The sequence below is a fragment of the Melitaea cinxia genome, chromosome 11, assembly GCF_905220565.1.
Source record: "Melitaea cinxia chromosome 11, ilMelCinx1.1, whole genome shotgun sequence".
In the NCBI taxonomy this organism is placed as follows: domain Eukaryota; kingdom Metazoa; phylum Arthropoda; class Insecta; order Lepidoptera; family Nymphalidae; genus Melitaea; species Melitaea cinxia.
In genome coordinates, this window is record NC_059404.1 from 7,170,114 (window position 1) to 7,193,602 (window position 23,489).

The window sequence follows — 23,489 nt, forward strand, 5'->3', positions numbered from 1 at the left end:
CTATCGTCACAATCAAAGGAAGTAGCTTAAATATGCTTTCTCAGCAATACTCATATTCATCTATTACTATAGTGTTATTACTATTAGGTTTGTTTTAAATATTATCCTTTAAATTCCTCATTTTATTCTTATTTTTTATTCTCTATTTAAGCTGAAACAATTGGAACATTCTTCCGTTCTCTGTAATACCAGCTCAGTCTCACTTCTGAAAAATACGCCATTAATAATAAAATTACCTAAGCTTTATTTTTCTACATATTTAAATGAAAAAAACTATTTAGCAGAAAGAAAACTTAAAATATCAAAAGTCCAGTTTATTTATTCTTAGGAAGCCTGGCCAACGAGGTTTTGCAATTATTTCCTTCTATGTTAATGATCATTCACCAGTCAGTTACATTTTTTTTTTCAGATGTCACTACATACCTTTTGTATTCTCAGTTTTAGGATATTTTTCTCCATGGCGTGACGAGAATAAGTTTTGTTTTATTTTATTTTTTATTTCTTTTATTTTTTTAATTATTTATAAAACTTTATTGCACTCAAAAAAAGAAGATATATTTTAGAACGATTAGATACAAAAACAAATAATGTATGCAAAGGCGGCCTTATCGCGTCCATTCACATAACTAATAGGATTCAATACTCTTTTTTTAGTTCTCGGCCTCTGGTAACCGTTATTCTTGAACCCAATACATATGATTGGCATTCCAATCGCCACCAGCATAGAATTGGTGGCCCAACAACATAAAAAAACTTGTTAAACATTTTTTCTTTTATTGTGTGAGAAAGTTTAGAGACAAGAGTACTAATAAGACTCACCAAGGAAACTATTTGTTGGATTAGGAGATCTATTTTATCAGTTTGTTTGAGTAGGATATCTTCCAGTTTGTTGTAGGATTTTTGATTTAATTTGCTATTCTTCCTATTGGTAATTTCAGCATATGTGCGGTGGTTAGTAGGTTTTTCGTTTCCATTGGTTATTGTCGAGGTGGAGCAGATTGAATGATTCATTAAAGAACAATGCTCATGAAGTATGAGAATAAAACCGAGGCCCGGCGCAAAAGAAATGTAACTCAAAATATAGGTAAAAATAAGTGATTAAATATTACATAGGGGGGGCATCATCGAAATCAGTGGCTATATGTGTGAAATTGCTATTCGAATTTTAACATCTGCGCCACATTGCTACTCGAGATTTTAGAGGTAACATAATGTATTAGTAAAAGGAACAGTAAACAGATACAGTTGTGGTTTAAGAGTGTATATAATGACATTTTTATGGCAACTTCTATACTCCCAACTACTTTTACAAGATAATAGGATGATAGAACTAAAAACACGATATGAAAAAAATTGCGCAATAATTTCAAAGTTGCGTAACAATTTCACAATAATTTCTTATGAAAGCGGCCAATCGTTCTTTACATGTCTTGACTCGTTGAGACACGCATCGACGTGACTCGTTGCCGACAGCGATTAATCATACCCATGTGTTTTGTCGCCGACAGCAATTAGGTAGTCGTTTTTAGTACAATCGGTTTAAAATAACAGGAAAGAACGCACAGATCGCAACGAATACTGTCGATGGACTGCGCGGGCGACGCGGCACTCGCGTACGAAGTGAGAAGCCTATAACTGGCTCCGACAACGTGTGAATGAGACAGAGAAGTCGCGCTTTCGACCGACGACCGATGGTTACTTGTTTGTTTTTTCAGATAGCACTTTAATTAAACTATAAGTCCCAGCTGCTCATGTTACCCCTGTAAAAATTCAAATGGCAATTTCATACATATAGCCATTGATTTCGATGATGCCTCCTATGCAGTATTTCATTACTTATTATTACCTATAATTTGAGTTACTTTTCTTTTGCGCCGGGCCTGGGTTTTTTTTTTGAGCATTGTCTTTTGTGGTAGTTGGGGTAAATTGAGTTTCTCTTGGGGTTAAATTTTTGTTTGTTCCGGCAAGGAATTCTTTGTATATTTCGCAGCCTTTATTTATAGCCATTTAACCGGTCAGGTTCTATAGATCTTTTTGTACTCCTAGGTTTTATTGCCTTCTCCACATTCGACATCTATATGGCCTCATACCGTAATTCTTTGTGACCATATCACTGGTAACGTTGTCGTTAAACCATATTGTTTGACTTCCGAGTATCCTCTATCTTCATCATCATTTCAGCCTATTGCAGTCCACTACTGGACATAGGCATCCACAAGTTCGCACCAAAAATGCGTGAACTCGTGTGTGTTGCCCATAGTCACCACGCTGGGCAGGCGGGTTGGTGACCGCAGGGCTGGCTTTGTCGCACTGAAGACGCTGCTGCCCGTCTTCGGCCTCACATATCTCTATCTTCACATTTTGGTTAAATATATAAGATGTCAGATGTTAATATTTTTGACTGCAGGGTTGTTAATACTGGACACGATGTTCGTAAAGAAAGTTTATTTGGGTTTCTTATCGGGGCCATATCGTGCATTGATAATTAGGCCTTTAATTTTATTGTTGGTTGCCCCAATAGCTTTTGATATCGCTTCATAGGGAGTGTTGTGATGGAGTCCTTTTATTGGGTTAGCAACATTGTCTAAATAAACAATTCAAGTGGGTAGGCAATAAACAGTGTTGTTAAAGTTTCTGTTAGGTTAAATTGATTGAAATATGAGGGTATAACCAATATTCATTTGAGTCCTGCTATGGAAATCTGATATTTAAGTTGTTTGTATAATAACTTAAAATTTCTTTCAGATGTGAGACAAACATGTAAACCTAACAAAGACAAAGAAACAAAACCGCTAACATTCTTTACAAAGGCACCCAAGTATCGCAGCAAGAGTGGATCGATGTCATCACTAAGTTCAATCAACAGCGACTCATCGAACCAGAAGGACAAAACTTGTAAGCTTCTATCTATATCTATACTTCTTGCTTTTATCTATTCTAAGCTTCACCTAGGGAATGCAATCTGGTAAATTTGATCCGGTAATCTGGGGGATCTGGCTTCATTATACACTTGTCGGATCCGGTTAAATTTGCCTGATCCTGTGATTGCATATTTTGAAATAGTAACCTAAAACAACCTCTATTGAAAGTGAGACGGTGGTTCTTGAGTTTACTAAACTTTGGCGCTGAGATAAAAGATTTGACTGTCAGTTTTCAGCCGTTTCAATTAGTTGTGGATGTTTGCTGAATTTATTTGACTCTGAACTAACACTGAATTTGCTCACTTATTGAAAAATGTTATGGACTGATTTGTTGAAAACGCTACATAATGTGAATTAAAAAATATCGCACTGTGGTTACAGGAAACTTACAGAATATCAATAAATATTAAGATTCAAACCAAGGATATTATGGACTCTCGGAACTGTACTGAAGCTATCGTATATTTTAACTAAAAAATTACTTAACTATAACATAAACCGATATAAAAGTTTCGCACAATTTCGGATAGGGAGGCATCTAAATTATACATGTGCTATGTTTTCTACATTTTCCTGGTCAAAGCTTTATTGTCTTGACTTCAGTCAAGTTTGAAAATAACAAAATTATTTAGATTATGTAACAGTAACTAGTATAATAATTAGCATGACTCCTTGTAATAAAAAATGACAGTAATAAAATTAAATCACCACATGTATTATTTTACATTGGCATTTCCTTAAAACTTGAAAATATTTAACCGAACCTAAAGAATATTCCGAAATACTTTAATATCTGTAACCATAATCGATATGTTATTTTGCAAATATTCGTATCCGTAACCTTAAATTCACATTCGTAACATCTCTGGTTCAAAGGTTAATAATACATTTACTTATACGAAGGAAAAAAGACATGAGACTAGATTTGAAAAAAATCTTGTAAATATTAACTCCACCGATAGCGTGAAACTCATAAAAGAAAAAGTAGAGAAGAATATCCACAATCGCTAAAAAAAAATTGAAAATTACCAAAATAATTAAAATTAAAGATCTTTGGTCGATATTCTTTGAATCCAGGCTCTTTTGTCTGTCTCACCGCGTTCTAAGTCAAATGATCCGAAATCGAACGGTTTGTGACTAAAGCTACGTTTTTGAACAAAAAGCAGCTAATTCGACAAATATAGAAGCTGAGAAATCTTTCATAGCGATCGTACCAAAGGTCAGTCAACTGCACAGACTGTCACGAAACCCGGGTTTACACGCAATAAGGTGATGTTGAAACCTTGAAACTTAAAAAGCCGACCGATGGCGGCGTAACCATCCAACTGCTGGCTTTGAAATACACAGGCCGAAGACGGGCAGCAGCGTCTTCGGTGCGACAAAACCAGCCCTGCGGTCACCAATCCTCCTGCCCAGCGTGGTGACTATGGGAAACATGTCAGTTCACGCCCTTTTTGGCGTGAAACTGTGGAGGCCAGCAGTGGTCTGCGATAGGCTGAAGTGATGATGATGAAGGTGGTGTTGAGTGTATGGTGGGACTGGAAGGACATAATTTATTGTGAACTTTTACCGTAGGACAAAACCATCAATTCAAAAAGAAATTTAAAATAAGTAGCCAGAATTGATCAACAGAAAAGGTGTGATATTTCGTGACGACAACGGCCGACCACATACTTTTTTAGTCACTCAATAAAAATTGAGACGCTGCTGCCCGTCTTCGATATGAAAGCCAGCAGTTGGATTGTTATCCCGCGATCGGTTGGCTTTTTAAGTTCCAAGGTGGTAATGAGACTGTGTTATCCCTTAGTCGCCTCTTACGACACCCACGGGAAGAGGGGGATGTTCTTTACTGCTATACCCACATAGCTAATTTTGCTAGCTAATTTATTGCCGTAACTACACAGCATACACATGTATTAAGTATAATTAATGTAAATAAATTTTGTAAAATAACAATAAAATAAATCTTTAATTTCTATATAAAGTACGAAGACACCTTTTCCCCGACCTAATAACATTAGTTTTATTGTTATGTCAATCATTATATTTTTTTATTCAATATTAACTAACCATAAAAATTTTGTTTAGCTAACAGAAGATCGAAGGAAAAGTCGAATGGAGTTGCAACTTATTCGAATTATCACTCAACAAAACCACGAGATCCTGAAAGTATCGAGATACCAGAGATGCAGCCTTTAGTTGAAGGTAATTAGGCCGTTCGTTTGTAAAGAGTAGTTGCTGAGTGATAAAATTGAAAATTCTCTTTACTCAAGTAGGTTTCAACAGCAGTAACGGTTCGGACCGGTAGCAGTTACTATTTAAAACTACTAATACATTTCTCAACCAATATAAATTCATACTTAGGTTCTGCATGACAGTCCGTCTTAATGAGCTGTCACATTTTATTGATTTAAATAATTTTGTACCAAATAATATGCTCACTTATTTCACGTTAAAGCTAAAATTTAATATTTGGTAAATAACTTTTTAACTTCAAGTAGGGCACAGCGGAAAATATACTGTTCGAAATCTGGAGCAGCCTACTGGGTAGTACTTCGATTCGATCAAAGCTAAATAATACTGCTTTCAAACAGTGTTGTGTTCCCGTGGTGAGGAAAGTGATTAGAGCTCTGGGGGGAATCGGGGGTAGGGTCGGCAACTCGCTTGCGATGCTTCCGGTGTTGCAGGCGTCGATTGGCTACGGTAATCGCTTACCATCAGGTGAGCCGTACGCTTTTTTTGTCGACCTAGTTGTATAAAAAAGTGCGCAACTGTTTGTGTCGCAGGCACGCGGGAAGTGATCTACCTGTCGCACATCGTGAGCCCGCAGGCGCTGTTCGTGCAGCGCGCGCGCTCGCAGGCCGGCGTGCAGGCGCTGCTGCGCGAGTTCCGCGCCGCCGCCTCGCTGCCGCGCCCCGCCGCGCCGCACGTCGCCGAAGGTAAGCCTGCAGGCCTAGCATGCACGCCACGACAAAATTTTGTCGACCCCTTTTCTCGTATTATCTCTCTATGTCTACAGTAGCTAACATGCGTGCACGCGATACTCTTCTCGTTACGTCAAGAAGAGATAATCATTAAATTTTAGTGATCTGTGATATTTATCTCTACGGAAGCTAACATGACATCGTAATTTTGTCGAATTTTGTCGTTTTAGGAAGAGAACTTCTCGTCTTCAATATTATCGACGAGAAAGACGATAAATAAAAAATAAATAAAACCGGGTGCCTATTTTTTGTATACCATGGCGTTTCCCTATTATAATTATATAATTTCGGTATACGAAGAGCGGGAAATGCGAAAAGTCGAGTGAAGTGTGCCATATAATGACACAAAAAACGTATTTGCGCCCTGTTGCTTCTTATTCTAAATAATAATAATAATAATAATACTTTATTTTAGACCAAAGTATAAGTCCATATTGGGTTAGTACAACAAGACAAGACAACATTCAGAATAAAAAACAAAACAAAATTATATTTAAAAAATCAATAACTAAAAATAAAATTAAATAGAATAAAAGTAAAATCAATAATCAAAAAAAAAAAATTCAAAAATTCAAAAAATTTTAAAAATTAAAAAAAAAAAAAGAAACAAACAATGCGTGATAGAATTACAATTATCTAATGTGCGACAAGATATAAAGCACAACACGAGCATATTGTTTTACATATATAATTAAATTCATTTACTTACGCCGTTTTATTTTCCATATTAGAGTTTTTTAAATTAGATATACACTTTTTATCTTAGCCAAAAGGCCGAGAACATTTTTAAATAAAACATGTGTCACTCGTTTGAAATTGGTCAATAACCTTGTAAATTCAACTTTACGACATAAGAAATAAGAATGATATTCAGTTGTGATTATGGTTGATAATGTTTCTCTACTCGACAAGGCGAAGTCTTCGGAAGAGAATTTTGTCTCTCGTAGTGCGCATGTTAGGGTAATCGAGAAAATACTCGATGTAGACATTATCTTTCTCTCTCGTCAAGAGATATCTCGTTGTATGCATGCTAGGCCGGCTGGACACTGCGCATCATGTACCGCGCATCGCATGACCGTTTTATTGTTATTTCATCTATACGATAGGATGCCGCGCGGCTTACTCGCACGGTCGGCTCCCTACGTAGCAGACGTCGACGAAATTGAAACACAACATAATTGTATCACAAAGATAATAATTAACGCCCAACGAAGTGGGCACGGGTCGGCTAGTATTTTATACTTTAAGTATGGATTACTGTGTCGCGCTGAAAAGCACGTTTTTATTAAGTAATAATTGTTATTTTTCTCACTAGAGAACCAATAAACGCGTGCGATTAATCATAAAGCGCTGTTGGCCCTAACAGCCTTGACAGTTTTCGAGCTTACACCCCGGACATTTCAATACTTTTTTCATTCACTTCCATCTTGATTAAAATATATTTTACTGCGTACTTGACTTTAATTTTAAGCCTCTTTTTAACCGAACTTAAAAAAAGGAGGAGGTTTCTCAATTCGACCGTTTTTATATATATATTTCTTGTGTGCGTGTGTATGTCACTGAACTCCTCCTAGACGGCTGGACCGATTTTGATGAAATTTTTTGTATGAATTCAAGGGGATTCGAGGATTATTTAGATTCACAATTTGGTCCACTGGAAAATGTTTATTTAACTAATTCTTCATTATAAGTAGTTGGTAATTTTGGAATGTTTTACATTGGATCTGGTAGACTGCGCTACCATCGCAGCATCAATTATTAAATATTATTCTATTTTAATTTCAGTTTGTCCCGACAGTTGATGCTGCGATCAAATTGAGAAAAATATTTAAAATTTCGTGTTATGGCAAAACAACGTTTGCGGGGTCAGCTAGTATATATATATATTTATGTGTGTGTGTGTGTGTGTGTATGTGTGTGTGTGTGTGTTATTTTTAATGTATTTTCGGAGATAACGTCGTCATTTATTAACCCATTTTGATAATTCTATTTTTGTTGGAAAGGAAATATCCCCACTGTGGTACTATGATAAGGAAAGCAGGATCTGATGATGGAATACCAGAGAAATCTAGGGAAACCCTCGAAAATCGTAGGGACGATTAGTGCGATTGTTCTTTTTTCGTCTACTTACGTTGTACCTATTACTTGTCCATGTAATTGAAGTCGTTTTTTTCTTCGTTTGCGAGCAAACACAATTATGTTGTATAAAATAGTGTGTTTAATCGTTCTTGTGACGAAAAGTGAGTAATTTTACTTTTTTGACGTCACAACGTCTAATAAATCGATGAACACCGCTTGGATTTAATTTTGAGTAGTAACAACACTGTTCTAGGATTCAATGCATTCCTTTCTTTTGTACACTGTTGCGTCATGAGAGAAAATATTCTTTCAACATGCGCATTATGCGCAGGGATGCAAAAAAATATTGAGCTATTTTTAAAAGTTCTGAATATAAATGGACATTGGTGTTCTAAGGAATTGTAACCATAGTTGATTAGCATTTAAAAGCTTATCTTCTGCGCTGAGATTTTGGCAAAAGATTTTAAATTCACCCACTCATCTATCAATTTCGTGTCGTCAATTGCTATATTGTCTTTCAAAAATGCAATAGTATCTTCGATAACATCCCATTGAGTCTTTTCATTTACATTCGCCAAAAACATCGAGTCAAATTTATCAAATTGTTGAAGAGGCTGATTTCAATCTTCAATGTACATTTTTATTTCATTATAGAAAATCAGAGTACAGTTTTTGAACTCTTGTTTTATGTTCTTGTCGTGTTTGTTTAAAATGCTTTTAATACTTACGGGCACGAAGCTTTCTTTGATTCTATCGTTTAGGCTTTTTGTTATAGATCCAAGAATGTTTCGAGTTTCTCTGGAATATCTCTTCTGGAATTGTCTCTTTTTCTAATATTTCTATTTTGCTATGACTAGACGCAAATAAGCCTCTGACAGCGGATTTTGGAAAAATTATTTAATTACGACAGATGGTTTTTGTATATTTTCGAAGTAGTCTTTCAGTCGAGTGAAGAGCTTTAGAAGTCTCTCTATTGCAAGAAACAGACTAAGCCATCTAGTTTTGGAATGATATAATAGAAGCTGTTTGTATTCGACATCAGCTGTCTCACAGAACTCTTTGAGAGATTCGGTTCGAACTGTATGAAAAATAATTGTAAATTTTCACGATGATAGTCTCAGCGTCCACTGGCAGTAAGTCACATCCATGATGTATGGCGTTGTTAATAACGTGTGCAAAGCAACTAACACCAACCAGCTTAGAGTTCAGACTTTGTTTTAGCTTATACAAAACATTGTTGACTCCTTGTCGTTCTGTTCCCCCAAAGTTTGTATTGCAGTCATCTCCTACAGCTTTTATTTACATAAATTATGGAAACGGGATGTGATCGAAAACCCGGACTTTTATTGTTGCATCCGGACTACAATTTAAACCCCGCCCGGACGCTCCCCGGACGTCTTTCAAACTAGGACAAATCCGGGGAAACTCGGACGGATGGCAGCACTACTTAATTGGAAAAGGAGTAGTACTATATGACTTAAAATCGCTTCTTAAATAAGCCAATAAAGGATAAATGGTTATTGTGGGTTATCCCTAAGAATAGACATATACCATCGCGGTCAAGGTGTACAATACTGTATTGCGTTATTTTGATCTATCTCGTAAGGTTCAGCCAGCGTCTGCAATGTAAGCACAAAAAAATGTGTTTATTTACGACCTTTAGAAAAGAACGAAGACGATTAAGACGATTAGAAACCTTTAAAATTATCAGTGTTTCTCTACTATATTATGCATGTATTATACATACAAACCTTTCTCTTGAATCACTCTATCTATTAAAAAAAACTGCATCACAATCCGTTGCGTAGTTTTAAAGATCTAAGCATACATAGGGACAGACAGAAGGCGGGAAGCGACTTTGTTTTATACTATGTAATGATTTAGTTAGAAAAAGAATATAATAGTTAAATTATATATGCCGTGTCTAACAAAAATTCATTACATACAATATGATATGATAGACAAAAAACCTGTAGTTTAATTAGATTTTATAATATTATTTTAAACCCGCGGGATTGTGCGGGATTGGATGAGCTGCGGGATTGCAATCCCTAATAGCAAACCTCATTTACAAATTACATACTCGGATTAAGCTTTCAACCCTTCTCCTATTTAAGAACAGGAGCCTATGCCCAACCAACAGATATTATACAGGCTGAACCAGTCTAGTATTTGTTGCACTAAGAATACTTAATGTAACAAATATTGCACTGTATTACGAGGCATGCCTTTTAAGTTCTGTCGTTTCCATATTTCCCGGCAATTTTGAATCTGGAAACTGTCCGTTCATCGAGCCGAGATACCAAACGTACACCAACCAAATGCGTGGTCATTCAACTATGCAGGGTATTGTAACCTTTTTTTACGTATTCAAATTTGCAAAATGTTATATATATTTATATTTTGATAATTACTTAATTAAATGTAATTATTTATATAAGATTTGATACTTCTTAAATAATAATTAGCAAAATATAAAAATCACCCCGATTGCTTCAGGACACGGAATGAACTAAAAATAAACAATACATAATTGTGTTTGCTCTCAAACGAATAAAACCGACTTCAATTACATCGACGAGACAACGTAGATCGACGAAAAAATAGTCAAGTAACTACGCGTTATCAAAGATTACTCAAAAAGTAGTTATCAGATCTCGATAAAATTTATATGTGACCACATGATAAACATCGGCTTTCGATTAAATTAAAAATTATCAAAATCGAAACACCCAGTAAAAAGTTATTGCAGATTTTCGAGAATTTCCCTCGATTTCTCTGGGATCCCATCATCAGATCCTAGTTTCCTTATCATGGTACCAAACTAAGGATATCCCCTTTCCAACAAAAAACGAATTATAAAAATCGGTACATCCAGTTAGAAAGTTATGTGGTATAATACAACGTAGGTCGACGAAAAAAGCGTCTAGTAAAAACGCATTATTAGATATAACTCGAAAAGTTAGATCTCAAATAAATTTAAATGGGGCCAAATGACACACACCACCTTTCGATTAAATTTTTTTTGTCGAGATCGGTCTACCCAGTCAAAAGTTCTGAAGTAACATACATAAAAAAATACAGTCGAATTGAGAACCTCCTCCTTTTTTGGAAGTCGGTTAAAATCAAAGGGCCGTCCGCGATCCGAATGTTTTCAAAGCCAGTTAAAATATTGTTCGACCTTGCAGAGAGACAGACGTACAGCAGATAGCAAACAACCAAGATAGAAAGAGATAGACTATATTTTGTTTGTTCTGTCGTCGTCGCTACGAAAAAAATAATGGGCTTTGTTTACGTTTGGTATCTCTTCTCGTTGAACAGAGTTTATATTCGAATGTGTTTAAATTTTGAATCTCAAAACAGTTGAAAGTATTAGGATTAATGCTATTGTTTAGTCACAGCGTCGATTGGAATCTGTCAGGTTACGTACGAAAATGAATTTTTCTAAGGAAAATGTTCGTGCAATAATTTTCTACAACTTTAGAAGAGGACTGACACGGCTTCAGTGCTTTAAAGAGCTAACATCTATGTTCATTGATGAAGCCCCACGTCTGCGGACTGTCGAACACTGGTATTTAGAATTCCAGCGTGGACATACTAGTGTTAGTGACAAATCTCGCGAAGGACGCCCAAAATCCGTCTTCACTGAGGATAACATCATTGCTGTGAGACAACTAATTCTCGAAGATCGTCATGTGACGTATCGAGAGATAGAGGCTCTATTAAGCATCTCAGGGACAACCATTCAGAAGATCTTGCATGAAGCGCTTGGTGTGAGAAAGCTAGTTTGCCGTTGGATACCGCATCTGCTTTCCGACGATCACAAGGCGGCCCGCGTCAGATGGTGTAAGAAAACTGCAAAGGTTCAACCGAGGAGAGTCAAATCACGTCTACGACATCAAAAGTGGTGACGAATCTTGGATCTATGCCTACGATCCTGATTCCAAACAACAATCTACAATCTGTGTCTTTCAAGACGAGCCAAAGCCGACTAAAGTTGTTCATTCTCGAAGCACTTCAAAGAAGATGGTGGCCACGTTCGTTGGAAAAACCGGCCATGTTGCGACTATTGATCGTAGAAAGGTTAACGCAGAATGGTATACCACAGTTTGTTTACCACAAGTCATCGCCGAACTTCGCAAATCTAACTTAAAGCGTCGCATCATCTTGCACCACGACAACGCAAGCGCACACAGCACTCGTCAAACAATAAAAAGTACTAAGGTTCTTGTTGTGTTTTTTTCTTCAAACGGCAAACTTAAAAGGCATGCCTCGTATTATGTTATTAAGGTTAAAGATCATTTATTTCTCAAAAAAATACAATTCACTTATATGAGAAATTACAAACAATAAAATGAAACAAAAATTTATATTTTGGGTACATCACAATACAATATATAAACAATTTATAGTTGAGACAAGAAATTAGCAATATGTAGGGTAGTATTAAAATATATATAGGTACACAAGTTAACAGAAATATGCGCAACTGGAAGTGTCATTGTTAAGGAGTTATTTTATGTTTCATTATATAACAAAAATTAATACACGTATTCATATATATTATATGTTGTTATTGCTTTTTACAGGCAAGGTTTACCTAGTTTTTAACAAAGCAGACAACCTTTGGCAGAGATGTCGGGTCCAAAGCATTGATAAACAAGACGAAGAGAGGCCCTTGTTCCGTGTGTTCTGCTTCGATTTTGGTAGCACTGAAATAGTCAGTATTGACAAGTGAGTAGTAAGTCTTGTATTTTTGTGATTGCGAAAGTATAAACTAAGGTTTATAACTGACTACAAAAAAAAAATGAGGAGGTTCTTAACTCGACTGTATTTTTTTTTTTTTTTGTGTTACCTCGTGACTTTACTGGGTGGAACGATTTTGATTATTCTTGTTTAGTTAAAAGGTGGTGCTAGTCATGTGGTCCCATTTAAATTTTACTGAAATCTAATGAATACTTTTTGAGCTATCTATATAATGCATATTATTTGACTATTTTTTCATCTACCTTCGTTTTATCAACTGGTCGATGTAATTGAATTCAATTGAGTTAGCAACGTTAACCACACTGATTATACTTCTGTGCCTTTATCTTAAAAATAAAAATAAAAACTTCCAAACAGTGGGCAAATATAAAGGCAATAAAATATAGGGACATGAATAGCCCAAATAAGTTAAAGATTACTTTAATTGTACAGTTGTGCTTTAGAATATATGGGGAATATTCGCCATGGTGAATAGAATATATATGTTTTATGATTACCTATATAAATGTATAATGTCTTTCGCAGGCTGCGTCTAATACCACCCGCTCGAATACATTTCCCGCCGCCCTTTGCCTTCAAATGCTCACTCGCCAACTGCGAGCCGATAAATGGGTCTTGGACAAGTGACGATGCATTTTTCATACAGAAAGTTGTTGACAAGTATGTTTTATTTTTGAGACTAATGTGCAAGAAACGTTCTTAATTTTTTATATGTATTAAAAACATTTCTTAAGATATCTTCCTAAAAGTTATTTAATATATAGATTAAGTTCTATTGCTCAAAATTGGAGCAGATTGACTGGACCTGAACTGGAGGTACCTCAACCTTATAGAAGATCACAAAAAATTTACACTGTTTTCATTGATTTTATTTACTTGTAAATAAGGTAACCTGGCTCCTGGAGTATATAGAAGCGATACTCAAAACAATATTCCACCTCAGAAGTTGAGAACTGAATTCTAAAGCGAAGAATAGAGCATACGTTTGTATAAATATAATACAATGTCATACATCGGGTATAAAAAACAAACTCGAAAACGAGACATGAATTAGAAAACTACAATTACAGTGCTAATTGTTAATAAGATTCACTCAAAAATTTACTACCTTTTGACTGTAATTGACTGGTCATTATTCCATTACCACTTTTATCCTCAAATACTGTATGAGATGGGTAATTAAGTATACTATATAAGAGAGACATATAAGTATACTACACTTATTAAAACTATTTAGTATTCTAATAGATCGGCGATACTTTTGGATAGCAGTGTTATTTTTGCATTGATTGTTATTTATTAAACTAAAAACATCGGTTTCGATATTTTTTTATTTGCATTTATTTATTTAACAGTACTATCACCATTTATTGGACCTCCATACTCCTTGTCAGACACCTCGTCGAGCCCTACCTCATTAAATTCCTTTAAAAATTGTTTAATTATTTTAAATAAATGATAGTTATGTTAGACAAAATTTTACAATATATGTATAGTAAAGAAAATAGAATAAATTTTTTGTATTAATATGTGTTGACAAGCATCGATTTCGTCGATAAACTGCCACGCAGTTTGGCGGGTTAAGAAATTGTGAAGTATTTGGTCCAAATAAAGTATTTAGTATTTATCTATATATTAATATCTGAGATTGACCTTTTTTCCACATCTAGAATTTCTTTTAAAAGGGCTGTAATAGAGAAACTTGCTAGCACGTATGAATAATCTACACAGTCACTTATCTGTCCCCACATCCACTTACATACAAATACACAGATATACACACTCACAAAATTACACATACATCTACACATTATTGACCATGGATATTTTACATTTTATATATTTCTCATTTTTATTGTAATTGTGTTTTACTACCTCAACTCACCTTTGTATTCCTCAACTGTGTAATTTAAATAATGTAAATTCCGAAATTGACTTTTGTTTGGATACTCTGTATTGGTTTAAAAAACATAAAATGTAGCTGTGGATTTTTGTACAAATAAATAAATAAATACACGCGCACGCGCACACGCACCCACGCGCACACGCACCCACGCGCACACGCACCCACGCGCACACGCACCCACGCACACACACACGCACACACACGTATCCTTTTTTGTTTATTTGTATAGAAGTATTGTCTTTGACAACAGAACCTTGATAAAATTCTAACTATAATTCAAATTAATTATAGTCGAATTTCAACCACTGGGCGACCACTAGTTTATTTATTAACGTGTGACGTGTGGCTGGCCCTAATGGGAGCGATGTGGGCTGATTGCAGCAAGCAGGCGGCGCTGCAGGTGCGGCGCGTGTGCGGGGACGTGCTGGAGGCAGACATTTGCACCGTGGAGCACGGCGTGAGTCTGGCACACGCACTAGCCTTCCATGGCCGCGCGCGTCTGCCGCTCAAACTACCCGTGAGTAATTACAGTTGTTTTTTTTTTATACAACTAAGTCGGCAAACAAATGTACGGCTCACTGATGTTAAGCGATTACCGTTGCTTATAGACGCCTCTAAGACAAGAAGTATCGCAAGCGTTTTGCTGACCCTCCCCCTATACTATTAACTGCCCCTAAGTAGTATTTTTTAGCTCTAATCTTTGCAGAGAATTTTTCAAGTGTTTTCCTGTTCTGTTCGATCTTCCACTTAATCTCCATTAATCACGTGAGGCTCAAAAGGGGCTCAAAATCGGAAAAACACCACAAAGTATAACAAGAACGGCTTAAACGCGAGATTTCTAAACCAAAAATACAACCTACAAAAACCTTGCAACCTTATTATTATATACTAGCTATGCCCGCGACTTCATCCGCGTGGAATTTAACAAAAAAGATTGTTCAGTTCGCAGAGTTATAAAATAAATAAACTTCTAAAATAAAAATAGTCTAAGTTACTCCTAATTACACTAGCTATCTGCCAGTGAAAATCTCGTCAAAATCAGCCCAGCCGTTTCAGAGATTAGCCGGAACAAACAGACAGACACAAAAATTGTAAAAATTGTTATTTTGACTAGCCCGTTGGCGCAGTTTGTAGTGACCCTGCTTTCTGCTCCGAGGGTTGTGGGTTCGATTCCCACCCCGAGTCTGGGTGTAATATTAATATTTATTTATATATTTATATATGTATTATTTATAAGTATGTTTATCGAAAAAAAAAAAAAAAAATATGTAGCTATATACCAGTCGGCTGTTACCTATAACACAAGCATTAAGTTGCTTACTTTAGGAACAGACGACCGTGTGTGTATTGTGTAAATATATAAAAAAAAAAAAAAAAAAAAAAAAAAAAAAAAAAATTTTGATGTACCGTGTATACATCCACATTTAGTAAATCAGTTCGCATAGTCATAAAATAACTAAACTTCTAAAATAAAAATAGCCTAAGTTACTCCTAATTACATTGTCTGCCAATGAAAATCTCGTCAAAATCGGCCCAGCCGTTTCAGAGATTAGCCGGAATAAACAGACAGACACACAAAAATCAGACACTTCAATTTTATTTATTTATATAGATGTACTTTCTTGCACTCAAAAAATACATCTGATCGCTACTCTAGCGATAAGACCGCCTTTGTACACTGTTTTTTTATTTATTTATTTGTAATATGTTATTGTGCTGATCTTTGTTGTGTACAATAAAGAGTATCTATCTATCTATCTATCTATCTAAATACATGTAGAAACATAACATAATAACAAGGTTTACGTTAAAGGTGGACTTATCTCTGAAACAGATTTCTTCCAGTCGACCCATGGTTACCTTTATACCAGTTTAGTTGTTTGTATAATAGACCACTGCTTTTAGTTTTTGAAACCAAAAAAATGATAGTAGGATGAAATCCATTGTAAGGAAAGAGAACACAACGAAAATAAAAGGAAAAATAAATAGCGGGCGATCTGAGGTCGGGAAGTGGTAGGGGAGGGGGGTTAAGGGTAAAATACGGTTTATCTCGATTTCCGGCAAAACTACATTTCCTATGGAAAAAAGTTCAATGGCAAAGTTGTGGGTAGTAAAAAAGTCTACAACTTTTGTGTTTACACTTTTTTCACATAACCTTAAAACTCATGTGAAAATTTTAAAAAACGAAGTTTTTGGTTTTTTTTTTAACTAAATTTGTTGAAAACACATTTTATGTTCCAAATACACTATTTTTTTTTTTTTTTTTGTTTGATAATAGTTATTTTTTCACCTTATTTTGACCTTAATTTCCAAAAAGCACCCTCATTTTCAATCAAAAATTCTCACGTCAAAATATCAGCTTTTTTGATAAAGTTGGTGGGTTTTTTGTTTGTTAAAATCTCTCCTTTCTAATGGTGTAAAAAAATACACATTACTATGGTAAATGTTTTCAGAAAATGCAAAGAAATAAGGCCCAGGACCCCTCCCTACCGCTTCCCGACCTCAGATCGTCCGTTATTTATTTTTCCTTTCACTTTCGTTGTATTCTCTTCCTTTTCCAATGCGTTTCATCCTACTATAATTTTTTTCACTTTTTCCCATTTTCAAAGTCTAAAAAAAGCACTGGTCTATTACTATATTTCAGATATAGATAGATATATTCTGAAAATTTCAATTTACGTTGCAAAAAATACGCACGATTTTTGGTTATCAGTAATTAGTAATAATAAATATTTTATTTTTTGACGGTTCGCAGGAAAGTGGACATAAGGTGCCAAACAAAACACAAATTGCAAATTCATGCGTTTCATTCACGCATGAATTTGCAATTTGTGGTTTGATCGTCAAAGAATACTTATAACAAATGGACACAACGATAAATAATAAATATTTTATAATCCAATACCAATTCTAATGAGTTGGTATTGGATTATGTAGGATAGTCTAAAATCTCACCAAATATCACCCAGAGGTATAGTGTTAAAATGTTGCTTAAAACTATCCACATGATCTAGGACAACCTCTAATCTGCCGTGCTTAGATAAAAGACACCTCCTATTACTTACTATTACTAGTATATAAACCTATAGTATTATATTTATTATTTATGTATTAGTTATAAGAACCGATAATAATGTATTTTTTTAAATACTTTAAGAATGCTCTAACCGACTTTGTCATTAAGGCTGTATGGCTGTAATTAAGAATTAAAAAAAAAGGCTCAAGTTAAATTTTATATCTACCTACTGAACGAAAAATGTATAGAACATTTCCAGTAATGATTTGAAATTGATCAGCAACAATTTTGATCAGGAAGCGGTTACTGTTAAAAGTATTAAATATAAATGTTTTTATTTAACCACTATTTAGATCGATATTATTTTGTTTTATTACAGTACCCAAAAATAACCGGACTTATCGAAAAGCCAAAATTATTTTTAAATAGCAATGATTTTCAAAAGGACTCCGTGGAAGAAGTTTACATTACGCATATTGTGAGTCCTGATAACTTCTACATTAGAAAGGTATGTTTCAAATGTATCAAGATTATTTTATTAGCAAACATTATGTGTCTTTAAGGGGGTATTCTCGTCTAGACGCCTAAATTTTAGGCAATTTTCAAAATAAGATAAAAAATTAAAAATATTTTTAACATCCATTTTTTATGGTTTTTATTGATATTTGAAGAATATAAAAAATAAAAAATAAAAACAAAAATAAAAAATAATTAAATAATCGCCGATTTACGGGCCTACAAAAAAAACGGTGCTCCCTGATTGACATAATTGCAACCCTTGTAGTGATCTAAAACAAACAAATTAAAAAAATCTTCATTAGTAAAGATGTCGCTATCGTATTGACCTTTGCCAAAGAAAAAATAACAAATTCACAAAATGGCATTAATTTAAAAAAAGAAAAACGTTTATACGTACCCCCTTTTTGAAATTTTCGAATTTTTTAAAAATATGTACTTAAAATTTTCCAAAATCAGAGGCAGAAGCGATAGAGAGATGTATAAAAAAGATTTTTTATAAAATTTCAAAGAAATCGGTAAAGTAGAACTTCAGATATCATGACAACCAGCTCAAAAAAGTAGTTTTGAGGAAAACACGCTTAAAGTTTGAGAAACAATTCCAATCGAACAAATTAGGTCATATTAATAATATAATATGACCTCCTGTCGGAACAGCAATACGGTTTCCGCCGTAACAGTTCCACGGGGGATCTTTTAGTGTATGCCTCGCACATCTGGGGTGAAACCTTAGATAAGCACGGAGAGGCGCTAGCCTACTTACTTAATGTATCGAAGGCATTTGACCGGGTCTGGCATGAGAGCCTATTGAGCAAGCTTTCAGTGGAATGGAATACCCCCTGGCCTCTGAAACTGGATATCAGATTTCATGATTGGGAGATCATTTCCAAAACGCAAGCGTGTCTTTTTACCACTAAACGGAGTTTATTCTCATTAACTTCGACTTTCCGAGGTGTATCTGTACAGATCACCGATATCTGAACTTCGGACAATGCATAGAATCGAAGGCAAAAACTGCGGGTAAGAAACTTGGTATACTCAATAATGTCAGGCAGTAATTCACACCGGAACAGCTTCTTACTCTGTACCAAGCACAAGTTCGATCATGCATGGAGTACTGTAGCTACTTATGGGATGGCTCTGCCAAGTACTAGCTTGCTGCATTGGATTCTGTGGATCGACGCGCCAGAAGACTTATCGGTTACGAATCGCTGGATAACTCTAGACTTTAAAGTCTAAGGAACATCGGCGCAAGGTTGCCTGTCTGTCGGTATTTTACTGGATATATTTTGAAGAGTATGATCAAGAACTATACAATTTGGTTCCACTATCACCTCTCTACCACCGAACCGCAAGGCACCGCATAAATCTGCACCGCTACGTGGTTGACATCCCACGATCTCGCACTAAGCGCTTTGCTTCCTCGTTCGTAATACGCACCGCCAAAATTTGAAGAATGTCCTTCCGGCTTCCGTTTTTCCAACTAACTATAACTTATGTATCTTTAAATCAAGAGTGAATAGGCATCTTCTAGGCAAGCGCGCACCATCTTAGACTGCATTTTCACTCATCATCGCAGTCAAGCGCTAGTCTATAAATTAAAAAAGAAAATAACACTGGATTAATCTTTGATCCCACATCTATACATTGGGCCTTCTTCTTTTTCATAATTAATGTCTTGCGAAGTTCTTTCTACTAACCGAGCTGTTCTGCCTTCTTTTGAAGTAAAAGCAGAGCAAGCTAGTGTCCTCTTCGACGGTATACCATTGAAAAGGAAGGATTATTTTAACGAAAGTCGTTTCTTCTTTTTCCTATCTTTTTTTTTTACGTGTGGAAAATTCATCATGGATACCATCCGGCGCCTAGAGGGTTATGTCAGACTCTAACTGACTAAAAAAACCACCACGTGTGAGCAGTCGTCCGCCTATTCATGGGGCGAGATGGGGTCGCGCTAGCATTCGCCACCTCCCCCCGGCAAAATGGTGGGGGTGGCCTTGCTCAAAACAAGGACTTACGAGGAAGGAGGAGAAAGAATTACGAGGGGGAGGGGGGGGCAAACCGTCTCCTCCTTGCCTTCGTACGTCTGCGCCGGAGTGGGTCAGCGAAAACGTCATTCTCCATGGCTCGCTCTGCGGCCTCTTTCTGCGTCATAATCTCTTCGCAGAAGGAGACCGCCGCCTGCCACGATCTCTCACTGTCGAGCATGACGTTTACGACGCTCGGCAGTGAGAGATCCCATCCAAGGACCGCCGAAAGCGCGCGCCGCTGCGAATCCCACTCGGCGCACACCTCCAGCGTTGTGGAGCGCCGTATCCTCTGGCGCTCCACACTCGTGGAAGGCTGGAGTCGCCTCCCGTCTCGCGATTCGGTGCAGGTACTTATCGAAGCACCCGTGTCCGGAAAATACCTGCACCAAACGAAAGGTCAGAGGCCCGAACCGCCGCCTCACCCACTTCCGAAGGACCGGCCTGTCCGCGTCCACCGTCCACTGCCTTGGGACCGGCGGGGCTAGGTCCTCCGTCCACCGCCGCATTCTTTTTCCTATCTAGACGAGCTTATCTGCGAACTTTTTCTATCCAGTTTTAGGCAAATACGTACAAAAACACTCAAAAATTTATTACACAACTATCCACAGAACACGTTTCTACTTCGCTTTAAGATTAAAACTGAACTGAAGAGAATAATATATGACAAACAATTTCTACACTATGACCATCGAAATATACACTTCCAGGTATATATATAGAAGTATAAAGTTAATATGTACCTATACTTAAAGTTTGTGTGGAATACAAAAGAATTTCTGGAAAGAACGAGTCCTCAAGTCGTCCGGCAACATCTGCCGTTCATTGTGTGATTCGCTCCACTCGGCCGGCTTAGACGCCTCGTCATAAAATCTGCTGTATCTCCGAAAATAATTCGAATTTTGAAAAATCCGCTTAATCTGCTTATATTTTTGAAGGTCGAAACTTTGAAAATATGCAAAAAAATATCGATTTTTTTTTAATTTCTAGACCAGAATATACCCCCTTAAATATAAAGGCGTACAATATAATTTTTGTATTGATTTTTTATTTTATATAATTGTTATATTTTTATATTATATATACAGTATGACTGGTGAATTACTTTCAATATTTAAGGAGGATACTCGATACATGATTTTCATTCGAATTATGTAAAAAAAATAGGTACTTAATTTTTTACCTTTCCCATACATTTCAAATTAAATAAATGAAATTTAGACACATTAAGCGCGACGGCGGCGCGTGCGGCCTTGGCCTTATAATGTGCCGCTTGTCACCGCCCGCCGCAACCCGCGCCAATTCTAATTCGTATACCTAATATGTCTTATGTAAATGTGGCCTGCTAATAGTACTTAAGTATGGCTTATCAATACACAAATGCAGAGTACTTAAAAGTGATCCATTCGTGTTATATCGTGTGAAAGACAATAAGTATGGTTAATTTATTACGTAAGACAATTTAGCGGGAGAGGGGGTCGACCATGTCTTTTTTCTTACAAGGGAGTGGGAGGGAGTCTCGATAGTTCTTACGTAAAATCACAAAAATGCGCAAAGTATTTCCATTTCCATGGCAACGAACCCGCGCCACCCGCACTGCGGCCCCCGAGAACTCCCGCTTGTGTAGTTGTCACTTGTTTGCGTAAACAACACTCGTTAGTACGTTGATAATTTATTAATAATTATTAATAATTGGATTATTGAAGTGTGTGAATCGTCTTTTTTATTTATTTATTTATTTATTTATTTATTTATTTATTTATTTTATTTTATTTTTGTTAAGCCTCTGGACTGAAAATCTTATGTCGGTAAAGATCAATAATTAAAACCAAAGTTTATTACTACCAAAAAAAAAATTAGTTTTGTTACCTTTGTAACTACAAATAAAAATAAATATTAAAACAAACCAAACGGGTATTCATTTTTTCCTTTAGATTCTTGCGTAATAAATATTATTCAAGGGGGAGGGGGTCGGTCTATTCTTATCTTGGTATTTTTGCCTGTCCTAAGCCAAGATTAAAGTATGAAGGGCGATTGGATCATGTTCGTTTATCAGAAATAGCCTGCTACCCTGTTAACACGTGGCGGCGTTTGGACGTAGGTAAACGACCGCGCGATAACCTTCCTATACACCTGTTTTGTGTCGTCAGCGCAGCTAGGGCGTCCAGACGATGCACAATTAAGGAGATAACTGTAGGTTAACTTTACTTAAAAGTGTTTTAATATTTATGTTTTCTGTATTATTAATTTGTCATACAAATATAAACGTCAAATATCACGTCCTTAAATTATTGATAGTAATTCACCAGTCACCTGTATAAACATAAAATATTTATAAAAAATAACAATACTTTAACAATGTTTTTTTTTACGTCTTATGGTGAAGTTGTAGATAAGGCTATAGTTCTATAACTTTTTTTTTAATATATATCAGCGTCATCTACAAGCCGATTTTGAAAGACTATGTGAAGAATTGGATCAAGAATACAGTATGAGTGTGAAAGAAGGAAGTGTTTACTTACCTGAAAAAGGTCAGTACATTATATTTAGGACATACTACAATAAATAAATTAAACATTAAATTTAAGTATATATATTTAAGTTAAGAATAAAATCTTTCTCAATGTAGAAGGATCAGAGCTTAATCCACAACGCTGCTCCAAAGCGGGTTGGCGGATATCTTCTTTACTATGAGTAACGATCGCTATCAGGTGTACATGATAACAACCGGTACCGACGGCTTAACGTGCTCTGAGGCATGGTGAGGAGACCCACAAGGATTGCACCAACACCCAGACTACGGCAAACATCTGTATGTTCTGGCGGCGCAACCCGAGCATTCGTATTAGTGATGTGAAAAATAATCTATTTTTACAGAATCAATTTTTTTTTTTGTTATTATCCCTTTTTAATAATAAACTTACGTATTTCGGATATCCTTTACTCGATTATTTTGTGGAATAAAAAATTCAACCAGAAAATTTCAATCCATATAATTAATACATGAAGCAAAAACTTTGTACCCATTTTTACGAAAATTATGCGGACCGAGGAGTACGAAATTTCGCCCAGTTATAGTTTATATAAAGGAGGAGTGCAGAATACTAATATTTTTTTAATTATGCATAAAAAATACATTAAATCAATAAAAAAACATTACACACATTACCATATATTTGACACACGCGCGTCAATCAAATTGAGAATAAATTATAGACTATAGATTAATTAACGACTTATACGAATTTTGTAGCCCAGGGGTACCAAATTTTAAAA

At 35.8% G+C, this 23,489-nt stretch overlaps 1 protein-coding gene across 1 annotated transcript in view; it reads left to right on the forward strand.

Annotated features, from left to right (window-relative positions):
* LOC123658035 overlaps positions 1 to 23,489 on the forward strand; it is a 37,599-nt gene that overhangs the window by 6,099 nt on the left and 8,011 nt on the right. Inside the window, exons 10-18 of the mRNA XM_045593516.1 lie at positions 2,746 to 2,895; positions 5,010 to 5,126; positions 5,708 to 5,860; positions 11,961 to 12,200; positions 12,574 to 12,718; positions 13,277 to 13,411; positions 15,039 to 15,174; positions 18,053 to 18,181; positions 22,648 to 22,744. Of these exons, the coding sequence (XP_045449472.1) occupies positions 2,746 to 2,895; positions 5,010 to 5,126; positions 5,708 to 5,860; positions 11,961 to 12,200; positions 12,574 to 12,718; positions 13,277 to 13,411; positions 15,039 to 15,174; positions 18,053 to 18,181; positions 22,648 to 22,744 (1,302 nt within the window). The remainder of the gene's footprint in view (positions 1 to 2,745; positions 2,896 to 5,009; positions 5,127 to 5,707; positions 5,861 to 11,960; positions 12,201 to 12,573; positions 12,719 to 13,276; positions 13,412 to 15,038; positions 15,175 to 18,052; positions 18,182 to 22,647; positions 22,745 to 23,489) is intronic.